The sequence below is a fragment of the Rhinopithecus bieti genome, unplaced genomic scaffold, assembly GCF_001698545.2.
Source record: "Rhinopithecus bieti isolate Rb0 unplaced genomic scaffold, ASM169854v2 scaffold_15796, whole genome shotgun sequence".
In the NCBI taxonomy this organism is placed as follows: Eukaryota; Metazoa; Chordata; class Mammalia; order Primates; family Cercopithecidae; genus Rhinopithecus; species Rhinopithecus bieti.
The window spans coordinates 1,547,768-1,562,700 of NW_016808858.1; the positions used below are offsets into that span (position 1 = coordinate 1,547,768).

Genomic DNA, 14,933 nt, shown 5'->3' on the forward strand with positions numbered 1-14,933 from the left:
ATGGGTGCAGCACACCAACATGGCATAAGTATACATATGTAACAAACATGCACGTTATGCACATGTACCCTAGAACTTAAAGTATAATAAAATAATAAAATAATTAAAAAAACCCACAAAACACAGAACAAAATTGTAGATTTTAGAATAAACTATAATGTTGCTGTTTTAAAAATACTTGCAGACATGTTTCTTCTTAGTATGAAAATATGTTGAAATCAGTGCTTCACCTATGGCATAAAGTTTCTTTTTTTTTAAAGAAGAAAATGTGCAAAGATATTGTCAAAATTATAATGGCAGGATAGATTGCTATAAATCCAGCATTAGCATATATAGCATGTCCAAAATGAATAGCTAACTGGAAAACAATATCCTAAACAGCTAAAGTATCAATGGTTTCCTTTAGTATTGTATTATTATAAAATTAAATATACTGTTAATAAGTTACATTTGTTTACTCTCGTAAGCAACAGTAAGTCCTGAATACCCATCTGAGATAATCTTAAATCAGACTACAAAGAAAAGCTATTGGGACAATTCCATCTGGAAAAGTGACATTCCTCCGCTTATTTTCTTGTCAAGAAACCTACTATGAAATAGAAGGGCTGTCATGGACTATTAGCCACCAGCAGAAGCAGACACCTTGAGTACAATGCAAGAGCAACACAGGTGTGTGTAATTAGGATTCCAGAGTTAGAATCACTGGAAAATAACAACATTCGAAATCTCAGTACAATAGAAACAAATTTCACTTATAAAGCACTACATGAAAAATAAGAAAATTAGCCTACGGGTTCTTAGCACTTGAGTACTTGCACCTCCTCACTTTCCCAGTAGACAGTTTTAGAAACCTAATAAAAGGTGCCCTTCCCTAATGTACCTAATCCAAATCATTTCTTCTCTGCACTTCCTTCCCAGAGTACTTCCTTTCCCATTGATTTTTCCATTTCCTACTGTGAGTGCTTATTTCCCAGTTGTAAGAGATGAGCAAGATAACTAGTCTAGTTCACTCTAAAGAGCTAGCAGCATGAAAAATACACTATTTTGGAAAAATAGCATGCCTTCAAATTAACCTAGCCATTGCACTTCCAAATGTTTACTCAAAAGAAACAAACACACATCCATGCGAAGACTTGTTTAAGAATGTTCATAGCTATTTATTTTTAACAGTCAAAGTCTATAAACAACTCTGATCTTCATCAACAGATTAATGGATAAACAATTGTGGTACTTATCCATACCTGGAAAATTAATCAGCAATAAAAAAACATAAACTGTTGATAGATAAGCAACAATATACATGAACCACAAAATTGTTAGACTGAATAAAAGAAGTTAAATCACCCCAGCCCTGAAAAAGTACAAACTCTATGATTCTTTGTATATAACATTCCAGAAAATTTATACTATTCTTCAGTGACAGAAAGCAGATCAGTTATTAGGAGGGGTAGAGGGCAAGATGCATTATAAAAGAGCACAAAAGTTTTCTGTGATAATAAAAATATTTATCATTTAACTTTTGATGATGGTTCCACTATTGTGTATGTGTGTATATATGTATATATCAAAACCAATCAAATTGTATACATGTGTATAATTAGTGTACTTCAATTATAATTTCATAAATTTGAGAGAAAAAAGAAGAGGTTGATCTCACTGTTTTCAAGCATTAAAAAAGAAAACCTTTATTTGACCAAATGAATAACTAAATGATAGAATCCCAGATGGCTACAGAGTATGAAATTATAGTTAGAGGGGCTTTTCCAATATTTTATTGGGCCTTTACTAGTGTTCTTCTATGTCTGCATACAGTTTCCTACCTAGTTCTGAACATGCCAAGATTAGTCATGGAATATCTGCAAATTACTTCATCGAAAGAACACCTGGAAAAATGGAGTATGTTTAGAATACAGCCACAATTTCCAAAGTGTATTATTTGAAAATTAATTCCTTGAAATATTAATTTCTATTACCAAAAAATACTATAACCATCCCTTAAAAAGCAACAGGGTACATTAATGTATAAAAGTCCCTGAGAAATATTACATTTAAAAATCCTGATTAAACTTAAATATTTTCTTAAACTTATTAGACCAGAATATTCCTTTTAAGTCAGAACATGAAAACATATTGGAAAGACTTAGAGGAGGTCAAATAGTTTACTTCAGTCATTTGAGGATAAAGTAGAAGGCCCAGAAGACCCAGCCAATGATGTATATGGTCTGGGATTACACTCTTGTTACTGTCCCTCAGACAAAACTCCAATTTCACTGAATCTCATCTGCAAACTAAGGAGAATAAATCTGATGATTTTCTATGTTCCTTCAGATTTATAAAGTTATCTCTTTTATCTAAAGAATTTGTTTTTCCTTCTTATTTCCCAAAAGTAAAAAAGACCAAAGTGCATAATTTATAAAGTAATAGATTTCAGATCAATGAAGAAGAACTTACAATTAGCAAGGGCAAAAAAATATACTATAACCAGAGTTGTCAAAAAGTCAGGGGTAACTACCTTAAGAAGCCCACTGGAAGCAAACAAGCAGAGGCTGGCTAACCTATTATCTGGGATGTTGCAAGAAGATCTATGCATCAAATAAAAGAGTTAAACAAATGACTTATATTCATTCAGTGAACGGTTTGTAGGCATATACAATGTACTGTTAAATGCTAGAGATAAAATAAATTCTGCTCTACAAAAAATCCCAGTCCACTGGTGGAGACAGACAAGTTAAGCAGGCAATTACAACACAGGTCACTAAGTGCTGTAAAGAGAGCTAAGTACTGAGTGCTCTCGGGGCACAATAAAGGGCACCTGAAGCTAGGGTTGGTTGACAGCTCAGCTAAGTCCCAATACATTAGCCTTATTACAACACATTCCGAGAGTCTGAAAACACCGGCTGGAAATCATTGGGCTAATCTAATCTCACTGGGCAAAGTTAGGAAGACAAACCTATACATGTTTCCTTAGCAAAATACATGTTTACATGTTTATTCTTATTGCTTTATATTTATGCATATTAAATTTATTAGTCGCTTTTAAAATGAATAATTGCATGACATTGTAATTGCTAGAAGAACCTGAGTGATTATTTTCATCCATACCCAGGTGTGGTCAGAAATATACCATTATCTATTCATTATCCTATTTTCCTAACATAACTGGAAACATAATTATATTTGTTTATGAGGGTTTTTAAAATTAAAATTAGACACTATCCATTTTATTCTCACCATGAAAGGTGCTAGCAAATTCGGAGATATGTAGCAAGCATTTTTAAATGAATGTTTGAATAATTTAATCTATTAATCTTACCTTAGAAATCCATAATTGGAATGTTTTTAACATTTCTTATGTAGTAAGTAAGTTTAGCCACTATATTTTACATCACTTGTATAGCCAAAGACTTTATTTTCTACAAGACAATCTTAATTTGTCAGTACTAGATTCCAATGAAAAAAATTTCAACACACAGAGATAGAAGACTCTACATAACATTAAAAAAACTAAACTCCATGAAATCTATTAACTAATAAATATATTCTTTATCAGCTGGGCGCAGTGGCTTACGCCTGTAATCTGAGCACTTTGGGAGGCTGAGGCGAGCAGATCACGAGGTCAGGAGTTCAAGACCAGCCTGGCCAACATAGTGAAACCCCGCCTATAGTAAAAAAAAAAAAAAAAAAAAAAGTACAAAAAAATAGCCCGGTGTGGTGATGGGCACTTGTAATCCCAGTTACTTTGGAGTCTGAGGCAGGAGAATAGCTTGAACCCGGGAGACAGAGGTTGCAGTGAGCCGAGATCATGCCATTGCACTCCAGCCCAGGCAACAGTGTGAGACTCTGTCTCTCTCTATACACATATTCTTTATCACTAGAACACCTAAAAACATACATGCTTTCCTTCATCAGGAACTTAATGTTTCCTAGGTGCTGTGCCTGAGAACATTCAGAGATGGCTGTGGAATAGTTTCAGTCAGTATTAGTGATACAAAGCTAGATTAAGTTCTTGATAGAAAAGGGTATCTTTCATCTCATTACCATCCTTATACTCTACTTTGCACTCTCACCTGCTATTCTTCAGTGGGGACAAACAAATGCCTTAGGAGCTCCAGACTTACACTTAGGGATCCCTGTGTCCGAGCCCAGTTCTACGCTGATGACCTGGAAAGTGGATGCCTCCTGCTGGCCAGCATGGTATTTCTTTCTTGAAATTATGTGAGAGTGGGCCACCAAAATGGTACTAATTTGCTGAATTGGGTGGCTCAAATTGTTTATATTGCCAGAGGCCATAAAAAAAAATGTTTACCTAGGACCCTGCATACTGTAGAAGCAGCCCTTCCCAACCCAAGAGAATCTCACCTAAAAGTGGAAAAGACAGTATATGTAAGGAAATAAACTATTCTACAACACAGTATTTTTACAGTCATCCTTCAGTATCCATGCGATTGGTTCCAGGACCCCTCACAGATACCCAAGTTTGAGAATGCTGAAGTATTTATACATAACCTGTGCACACCCTGTCACATACTTTAAATTATCTCTCGGTTACTTACAATAAATAAGTAATACAAAAGGCAGGTAGTAGCAAGATAGTATGCTCAAGAGGATGATGAGGTGTTCAGTAGTGACAGGACAGCAGCTCCCAAGGTACCTGAGAAGATTAGTAACACACTTTGCCAAGTCTCTCCCAGAGACACACTAAGGTAGACCTGGGAAATTTGTATTAAGTGTCTTCTCTACTAAGTCCAACACCATTCGGGGGGACCTCTGGGAAAGGACATAGGATGATGGGGTTGCATGCTAGGTAGTGAGATTACCTGCTTATAAGAAGTATTAATTATACTAAGTGCCTTAATGTGATATCTTAGTCACATAACAAATTTTTTGTATCTTTGTAAACTAAACATTTCAAAGCATTTTAAAGGTTCCAAGGCTTCAATTAAACTTTATGTTTTAGAAAATAATATTAAACAAAGTTTTTCTTTCTCTCTCTTAAACAAATTAACAGTAAACCAAAAAATATATTGGTTCTTACATAAGGTTTTGTTTTTCTGTACTTGTGTTCTCATCTAATTCTTCAGGCCTAAATGAAAACACGTTTTCAATGAGCAAAGTTGTAAGCAAAACTAAATTGTGTTTCTAAAGAGAAAACTGTGAAATACATTGCGAGTGGCAAGTATTATAAATCTATAGACAAAAGCAAAATGTATCTTATACATCTAAATATATAGCTGTGACATGGATGGGGAACGCACTAGAATTACTGTGATTTTTCATCATAAAATTGATTCAAAAGAAAAACAATGCATTTGCCAGGGTAATGTGCCTCAGTCCCATGTGCAATTCCAATACTTAATTGGGTATTACAGCCAACAATTTATGATAGATCATCTCGACTCTGCAATCATCCTTGTCCCTGAAATATGTGCTAAAATTCCCCAAATGCATTTTCTTCTTTCATCTTTATAAATGTAAGGTTGGGAAAAAGAAGAACTTTAGTAAAAAATGTTTAACATCAGGGGAAATTTTGAGATGTTCAAACGTGCTTTAACAAATTATTAGTCTAGACTGAGATTTCATGGACAATAAGCTTGAAAAGGAAAAATAAATTACAAATGAAATAGGAGACATATTTCAAAGAAATAACTTATTTTAATGACTGTTTCTCCTCTTTGTTGTAGATTTTAAGATTATAAAAAGTTGCACTAAATGACTGAATTATAAGAACTCCATGGATACCCACAGTGCTTGTTTTTCCTTTCCAATACACTGAGGGCAGGAGCCTGTTAAACGTGCACTATCTCCGACAGCACTTGCCAGAGCAGCAGGCACAAAGCAGGCCCTCAATAAGCAAGCGGTTATTTTGTTTTGATAGGAAGACTATATGACAGTGAAATGTATTTGCTTATTTTTAATCTCCATTTATTCACACCCCAATGTTTGCATTGTCTCTCTGTTCTCATTGCAACCTTATCCTTTAGCTCCAAATACTTATTCTTATATTCAAATTGTCCATGTGTTATATTTGTAACACATATCTAATTGTCATGTAATTTGATAATGCTTACTTTTTTTAAATTTTTTTTTTTTTGAGATGGAGTCTCGCTCTGTCATGCCCAGGCTGGAGTGCAGTGGCGCAATCTCAGCTAACTGCAATTTCTGCCTCCTGGGTTCAAGTGATTCTCCTGCCTCAGCCTCCTAAGTAGCTGGGATTACAGGCACCCGCCACCCACCACACCCGGCTAATTTTTTGTATTTTTAATAGAGATGGGGTTTCATCATGTTGATCAGGCTGATTTAGAGCTCCTGACCTCAGGTGATCTGCCCGCCTTGGCCTCCCAAAGTGCCGGGATTACAGGCATGAGCCAACGTGCCCAGCCCGATAATGTCTACTTTTAAAGATGTTCCTGAATCTAAAGAAAAGGCTAAGAATAACAACTTACCAGTTGTGAAGAGAAGTTTTCTAGGATCCTGAGAAAAAGAAAAAAAAAAATAAGTGATTAAAAACTAAAGCACGGATGACATATAATTCTATAAAGAGTATGCAGTATCTACAAGCCATATATTTGTCATGTAAAATACTGTTTATCCAATGGAAGTGACAAAGACTCGATTAAGTTTCATAACATTTTCACAATGCTAGAGGAGATTACAACAAGCAAAAACCCAATTCATAGAAATCTATCCATCTGAGGCAAAATACTGGATGACTCAAAAGGCCTAGAAATTATTATTAATGGTTACCTACAAGCTAGTGGCACTGGTTTTAAGCCTACCTTTAACCATTTTGAGCTCAATATCTTAGCCATGATATTAAAGTATTATTATATAATCTGTTCACCAAAACTGTGAAATTACATCACAAGATGTGAAGACAGAATTAAAACCAATAAATTATGTAGGGGATTTGCACGTTGTAAGCTCAAGACAAAGAAGACTAATTTTCTGTGTTTCAGAAATAGTGAAAAGTGGTGAGGATAAACAAAGATCAGTTTCTACTACTTGGAAATATGAAACATTAATATTGTTATAATATTGTATGATTTCCTTTAAACTATATCTCTTATGCTCTAATGGGTTATAGTCAATACCTTTCTACCTTCTGGAAAACCAATCCCTACTAGATTTGTGAATTTATTTTTTATCCCCATGGTGCTTAATATTTCACAAGCTTTTGAATTCCTTTATTTGTGCCTCCATTGAATCATGGGTCAGGCCAGACTATGTGCTAAGAAGGAAACAATTTATATAGTGTCATTTGGGGGTCTTTGAATAAGGACCACTTGCCTAGGAATAGCTCCTCACCTGGCTTAATTCAATTGACTTCTATTCCAACTATTACAAACATGGCTATAGGGTGATCTAAGAAAACTGAATGTATAAACAACCCATAAAAATATAATATGGGCCGAACAAAGTCGTAAGAATAGAAACGTGAATAAATACCTGCAGAAACCCAGAAGATGGAACAATTAATATTACTAGAGAAAGAAAAGGAAGCATGAGAGTGAGAGATGTTTTCACAGTGGCAAGGTGAGGCAGATTTAGCTGGGCTATCAAGAAAGGGCAGTAGTCACAAGCTGGAGGGTGAGTCCTTCCATGCAGAGTACAAGCATAAAACAAGAACAATAGGGCATATGGCACAAAACCATCTTTTTCAAAAGCGGTTCACAAAATAACATATGTGTTGATTTTATATATATATATAAAATATAATCAATTATAAATATAGCAATATATAATATATAATCTATATATAATAGATATGCCATATATATTTATGTATACATTTAAATATATGTGTGTGTATATATATATATACACTTATTTTCATCTACATCTAATGCATTGCCTTGTACCTATTAGATGCTAAATACATATTTATTAAAAAGAGGGAAAAAAACAAAAAGAGAGACATGAAAGAAGGAATACAAGAAGAAATAAACACAGGGGAAGTACTAACTTAAAACAATGAGTTGCCATTTTCATCCATCAGGTTGGAAAAAAACAACAGAGATGAGTTGTAGAAATAGGCATTCTAATATTAGTTAGAAGTGTGAAAAAAGGAGAAGACTTTTTAAAAAGGAATTTGGCAGTGTCCATCAAAACTAAAAATGTGCCACCTTTTAAACCAAAATTCTCCAACTACAGATCTGTATAGAAGTGGACAAAGAAATACATTTATTGGAGTGTGGTTCATAACAAAAACTTAGAATCAACCTAAATGTCTGAATAAGAAAAGACTAAAATAAATTATGGCATAGTCATATGGAGAGAATGAGATAGATCAAGATATTTTGATACAATAAGCTATAAAAGTATATTTGTGGAAACAAGTAAATTGCCAAGGAATATATACCATAAAATGCCACTCAAAATATCAGAAAAAAATGTAATACACTGTGGCTTATTTTGTAGGAGAAGCTTTCACTTTTAACTTCATTTACTTGAGAGTTTTAAAATATTTTATATTGGGCATATATAACTTTTCAAAGAAAATAAATTTAATAACCGAAAACCTTGAAATCACTAAAAATATTGGAACTTAAGCAAAAGTTTATTCCATTAAAATTAGAAAACCATTAAAGTTATTAAAGACATGAATTCTGAAAAGAGAAGAAAAGAAGAAAAAGAAACAAAGAAAATGTTGTAACAGGGGCAGAAAACAAGTAGCTAGTGATTTGAGCAAGGGCAGCAGGAGAAAGGGAAGCAGGTGGGAGTGAGACAGGGAGAAGTGGAGGCTGGGTCTGAAATAATTACATGTGAAGAGCCGTCACTGGCCTGCTAAGGAGCTGGAATTTTTCAGTGGTTCTCAGTGCTGGATGCACTCTACAAGCCTGTGAAACTTTTACAAATTATCAGTGCCTACCTCCCAACCAAGACCAATTAGATCATGTTGGTATTTTTTTAAAATACCAGTAGAGACAAGGGCTATATCAAAGGTTGCTGGCTATTTTGGTTTTGTGATTTGTTTCTGTATTTGTTGTTACTTTTTCATTAGTTTTGTTTTGAGGGGGAGGTCAAGCACATGATCACAACAGTATTAAACCTAGAAAACTCTGGTGATATGTGGAAGAGAAAAAGGAGTGGGGAAGATGGGAAAAAATTTTAATAAGTCACTACCAAACTTAGTCTGCAGAACAGGAAAATTAGGGTGGGGGGATGCTGATTAAATGGCACAGAACAGTTTGTTTTTGATGTAGTCTTGGCATTGTGAAGCAAAGGCAGCCTGAGGACTGTATGAGAGCATCAACCAACAGAGACCTAACTGGCTGAGCATGTGCTGTTCATCAAGCTCTGGTCTGCACCTTGCACATATAATTTCATTTCATGGATGGCTTCACATGGAGAAAAGCACTATGTCAGCTATTGCCTGCTACATAATTGAATTTAACATCACCTAATTTGAGGAATGTTTTTAAATGAATGAATCATGAAAACTCACTAACATTTTTTTAAGTAAAATAAATTGATTTATCCAGGATTCACAAATAATCTATTTTCTTTCCTTTTCCCCAAAACCTAGTATGTGAGTTATAAAGTATTTTTATCCTGTAACGGCACTGTCGATACTCTCAACTGAATGATAGGAATTAGACAAAAGCTGCTGGGAGTCAGAGGCAGACCTGAGTGGCAACCATTTGAACATTGCAGAATAAAAAAGTAGACATTCTACCAACTCCCACTTTCAGCAGGAGAGACTATGAAATAGTAATTACTTATATTTTCTATTGAAAAGGAATAAAACTCAATTTGACAACTGCATTTTAAAAGCACTCAAAAGGAGCAGTAAGGTACAAATATTCAGGGAAAAATCACAGACCCTCATTAGTCATCTCATGACAAGTGAAAGGAAAATGGGAAGACAGAGACCACCCACCTCATTTCGGTATCTTGCTGCATTCAGTTCAACAAAATCTTCACTGTAACTCACTGAGAAGTTGAGGGCATTCACCAGATGGGCAGCCACATGCACGCCTACAGAATCACACCAGGGGCAAGTTAGTGAGATTTTCATATATGCTCCATGTCAAGGACTCAGTTCTTCCTCCCCCTCAGTAAATACAGGGTCAAACTTTGACAGCTATATGGGCAATGAAATATTACATGGAAAGGTAAAGTTTTAAAGACACAAAAAACTTAACTATAAATAGTTTACCAAATGTTCAAAGGCTGTAATGAAACAACCCTAGTAAGTCAGGGATAAGAGATACACACACACACACACACACATACACAAACACATCCTCCCCCTAACACACACACACACATCCTCCCTCTAACACTAACACACACACACATCCTCCCCCTAACACACACACACACACATCCTCCCCACCACACACACACACATCCTCCCCTAACACACACACACACACATTCTCCCCTGACACACACACACACACATCCTCCCCAACACACACACACACACACACACACACACACAAATCCTCCCCCTAACACACACACACACACACACTCTTACATAAATATGCATCTAATGATATGGGTATTTATTTATTTACTTGAGCACCTCCCTGATATTTTAGGTATTCCACATCTTTCACCTCTTCCATAGTTCCAAATCTGCTATTAATATGTATCTTGCATACTTCCCTACCCCATAAGGTAACTTATAGGCCACTGAAAGACTCAACTAGTGGAAATTTTTCACAATCCACAGATTTAAATCATAATATTCTTAACCCAACAGAAAAAGTGTTGGGAATCACTTCATGGGACAAAATTCAGGAAAACAATAATCACAGTAAACAAAGTGCTCAACTGACTCAGAGCTCACAGAAATAATAGCAGTGTTAGGAAATTACTAGAGATGTGAAAATGAACTCATTTTGGCAAAGCTAGGGTAAAAAAAAATTATCTTGAGGAGGCTGGGTAAGGAAGGAAAAGTGAGATGTGCATGGGCCCATCACACCTTCCCCCTTGCTCAAGCTTTGCTTATAGGCAAAATAAGGTGTGAATTACCACCACATTTTAATGTATTGAAAAGCACAACAGGTAACTCACTGGAAAATTTGTGATCTTGGCCATATTATTTGCCTTTCAGGGGCTTTAATTTACTTCTCTGTAAAATTATGGTGACAGAAGCGAAAGGCTTAATGAGATAAATGATCTGATATTGCTTAGTAAACCATTACCGTTCACAATATGTGTAGTACAATGGTTCAAAAGAAGACATAGCCTGGAATCTAGGAAACTCCATAATTTCCTACAACCCATAATATGAGATATAGAGGGCTTAGAGTTCTAAGTTACTCACAAAAAAATGAAAGTGAGAGAGGACTAGAATGCTAAAACGCCTAAAAGTTTATTTAAAGGATTTATAAGGTCCTTCAAGTAATCAAGTTAGAAGTAGGGGAAGTGTCCGGACTTATACGAAGTTATAGTCATTAAGAATGTATGGTACTAGCAAAAGAAAAGAAAAATAGATTAATGGAACAGAATAGAGAGCCCAGAAATCCACTCACATTAATACAGTCCATTTATCTTTGGCAAAAGAGCAAAAGCAATACAAAGAAGAAAATGCCTTTGTCACAAATGGAGCCGAAACAAGGAAGAGTTCACATTTAAATAAATAAATCTAGACATAGACTTTACACTCTTCACAAAAATTAACTCAAAATGAATCACAGACCCAAATGTAAAGTGCAAAACTATAAAACTCCTGAAAGGAAACACAGGAAAAATGTCTATATGACTTTGGGTTTGGTGACGGCTTTTTAGACACAATGTCAGAGACATGATAAATGAAAGAATTAATAAGCTGGACTTCCTTAAAATTAGAATTTCAACTCTGCAAAAGACGTTGTGAACACCGTGAAAAGATAAGCCACAGACTGGGAAAAAGCATTTGCAAAAGACATATCGATAAAGGATTATTATAAAAATATATAAAGAACACTTAAAATTCAATAACAAGAAAACAAACAACCCAATTTAAAAAATGGGCCAAAGATCTTAATAGATACCTCACCAAAGAAAATATACAGATGGCAAACAAGCATATGAAAAGATGATCCACATTATATACCATCAGAGAAAAGCAAATTAAAATGATGAGTTACTACTACGTACCTATTAGAATGACCAAAATCCAGAATACTGACACCACCAAATATTGGTGAGATTGCACAGCAATAGAAACTCTCATTCACTGTAGGTGGGGGATGCAAAAAATGGCACAACAACATTGGAAGTGAGTTTGGTGGTTTCTTAAAAACTACACATACTCTTATCCCATGATCTCGCAATCACACTCTTGGATATTTACCCAAAGGAACTAAAAATGTATGTCCACACAGAAACATGCATATTAAAGTTTACAGCAGCTTTATTCATTATTGCCAAAATCTGGAAGCAACCAAGATGTCCTTCAATAGGTGAATAGATTAAAAAACTGTGGTACATCCAGACAAGGGAATATTATTTACCACTATAAAAAGATGAACTCTCAAGCCATGAAAAGACACAAAGGAAACTGAAATTCATATTACTAAGTGAAAGAAGCCCATCTGAAAAGGCTACATATTGCATGAGTCCAACTATATTACATTCTAGAAAAAGCAGAATTACAGAGACAGTAAAAAAAAAAAATCAGTGGTTGTCTGGGGTTAGTGGGAAAGGAAGGTCACAAATAGGCAGAGCACAGAGGATTTTTAGGGCAATGAACTATTCTTCATGATACAATAATGGTGGGTACAGGTCATAACCCATTTGTACAAACCCATAGAATGTATAGCATCAAATGTGAACCCTGATGTAAAGTATGTACTTTAGGATATAATGATATGTCAATTAATGTAAGTTTATCAATTGTAAAAAATTGTACCACTCTGGCATGGGATGTTGATAATGGGGGAGGCTATACACGCATGAGGACAAATGATATATGAAAACTCTCTATATATTCCTCTCAATTTTGCTGTGAACCTAAATCTGCCCTACAGAAAAACAGTCTTTAAAAAAAATTTTAAGAGAAAAAAAAATGGACAGGAAGCTAAAATGAGTTAATTAACAAGCAAGGACAAGTTTCCAAAGAAGTAAAACAAAGGATGTCTAGGTGTGACACAACAATGGCACAAGTATAAAATATTATTTAAACAAAACTCTCCGTGTCATATAGCTTCATCAATACCCAAATGTATAGTAAAATAATCCTTTGATATTAAATTAAAAGTTTATATATTAACTACATACTCTATGGCTACAAAATACAAAGTCATCTATAGAAGAATTACTATCCTTTCTAAATTTCTCTGAAAAAAAAAAGTCATAGGTAACAGCTATAGAAAATACATCATTAAGGGATATATTCACCTTTTTAAAGGACCTCTTAGGTCAAAAGAATGTGGGGCTTCTAATTTTAGGCAGCAAGGAAGCAGCTAGCCCAAGCACTTTGCATAGATTTTCTCATTTGATTCTCAAAACAAAACAATGTGATAGGTAGAGTCATCCCTATTTTACAGATAAGAAATCTGAAGTAAAGAAGGGTAATATAGCGAAAGTCAGACCACTAGTGACTGAGAGAATGCAAATTCTCTGTAATACAAGCTCATGCTATCTCAGTCGCTTGGTTGCTCTCCAGTAGAACCAGAATACTTGGACATGATTACAGTTTAGAACAAATCGAGTCATGAATACGCTGGTTTCCTGATCCTCCTGCATTTCTGACCTTTCACTCTCCCTCTCCCTAATATATCTCTAACCCTTACTACACCCTTGGTCCTTATCTCACCCTCACTAAAGTACTAATCCTATCCCTCAACCTCTCTCCATCTATCACCTGCAGAGGTGGAACTATCAATTGGAAGAAATTCAGAGATAAAACAATGAAATTACCTGTTAAACAATGCTTGGCAATGTTTTACAAAGCTAAAAGTATAACAATTGCTTGGCAATAGCTGTATCAAAACATTCCTGAGTCAAAATGGCACTACTATCAAAACAGTTATGTCATCAAATAATGGTCAGGTGAAAATACCAAGTGCTATGCCTCTGAAATAATTAACCCTTGCAATTATATATTACAATTACTAATTCTATCCTAAGAATTTCTATTCATTTTTTCATTTTAGTCTTAAATCTGTGAGGTAAGTCCTGCTGTCAATCAAAACGGCAGGGGTTGCAATCCTAGTCTCTGATAAAACAGACTTTAAACCAACAAAGATCAAAAGAGACAAAGAAGGCCATTACATAATGGTAAAGAGATCAATTCAACAAGAAGAGCTAACTATCCTAAATCTATATGCACCCAATACAGGAGCATGCAGATTCATAAAGCAAATCCTTAGAGACTTACAAAGAGACTTAGACTCCCACACAATAATAATGGGACACTTTAATACCCCACTGTCAACACGAGACAGATCAACGAGACAGAAAGTTAAAAAGGATATCCAGGAATTGAACTCAACTCTGCATCAAGCGGACCTAACAGACATCTACAGAACTCTCCACCTGAAATCAACAGAATATACATTTTTCTCAGCACCACATCACACTTATTCCAAAACTGACCACATAGTTGGAAGTAAAGCACTCCTTAGCAAATGTAAAAGAACAGAAATTATAACAAACTGTCTCTCAGACCACAGTGCAATCAAACTAGAACTCAGGACTAAGAAATTCAGTCAAAACCGCTCAACTACATGGAAACTGAACAACCTGCTCCTGAGTGACTACTGAGTACATAACGAAATGAAGGCAGAAATAAAGATGTTCTTTGAAACCAATGAGAACAAAGACACAACATACTAGAATCTCTGGGACACATTTAAAGTCATTTGTAGAGAGAAATTTATAGCACTAAATGGATACAAGAGAAAGTAGGAAAGATCTAAAATTGACACCCTAACATCACAATTAAAAGAACTAGAGAAGCAAGAGCAAACACATTCAAAAGCTAGCAGAAG

The 14,933-nt window shown here is 35.0% G+C and overlaps 1 protein-coding gene across 4 annotated transcripts in view; it reads right to left on the reverse strand.

The window, feature by feature from the left end:
• NOX4 (NADPH oxidase 4) overlaps positions 1 to 14,933 on the reverse strand; it is a 177,389-nt gene that overhangs the window by 112,286 nt on the left and 50,170 nt on the right. For all 4 annotated transcript variants that reach the window (XM_017887659.1, XM_017887658.1, XM_017887660.1 and 1 more), the window contains 2 exons: positions 9,881 to 9,978; positions 6,444 to 6,471 (listed from right to left, as the gene is read on the reverse strand). In XM_017887659.1, coding sequence (XP_017743148.1) covers positions 6,444 to 6,471; positions 9,881 to 9,978 — 126 coding nt within the window. The remainder of the gene's footprint in view (positions 1 to 6,443; positions 6,472 to 9,880; positions 9,979 to 14,933) is intronic.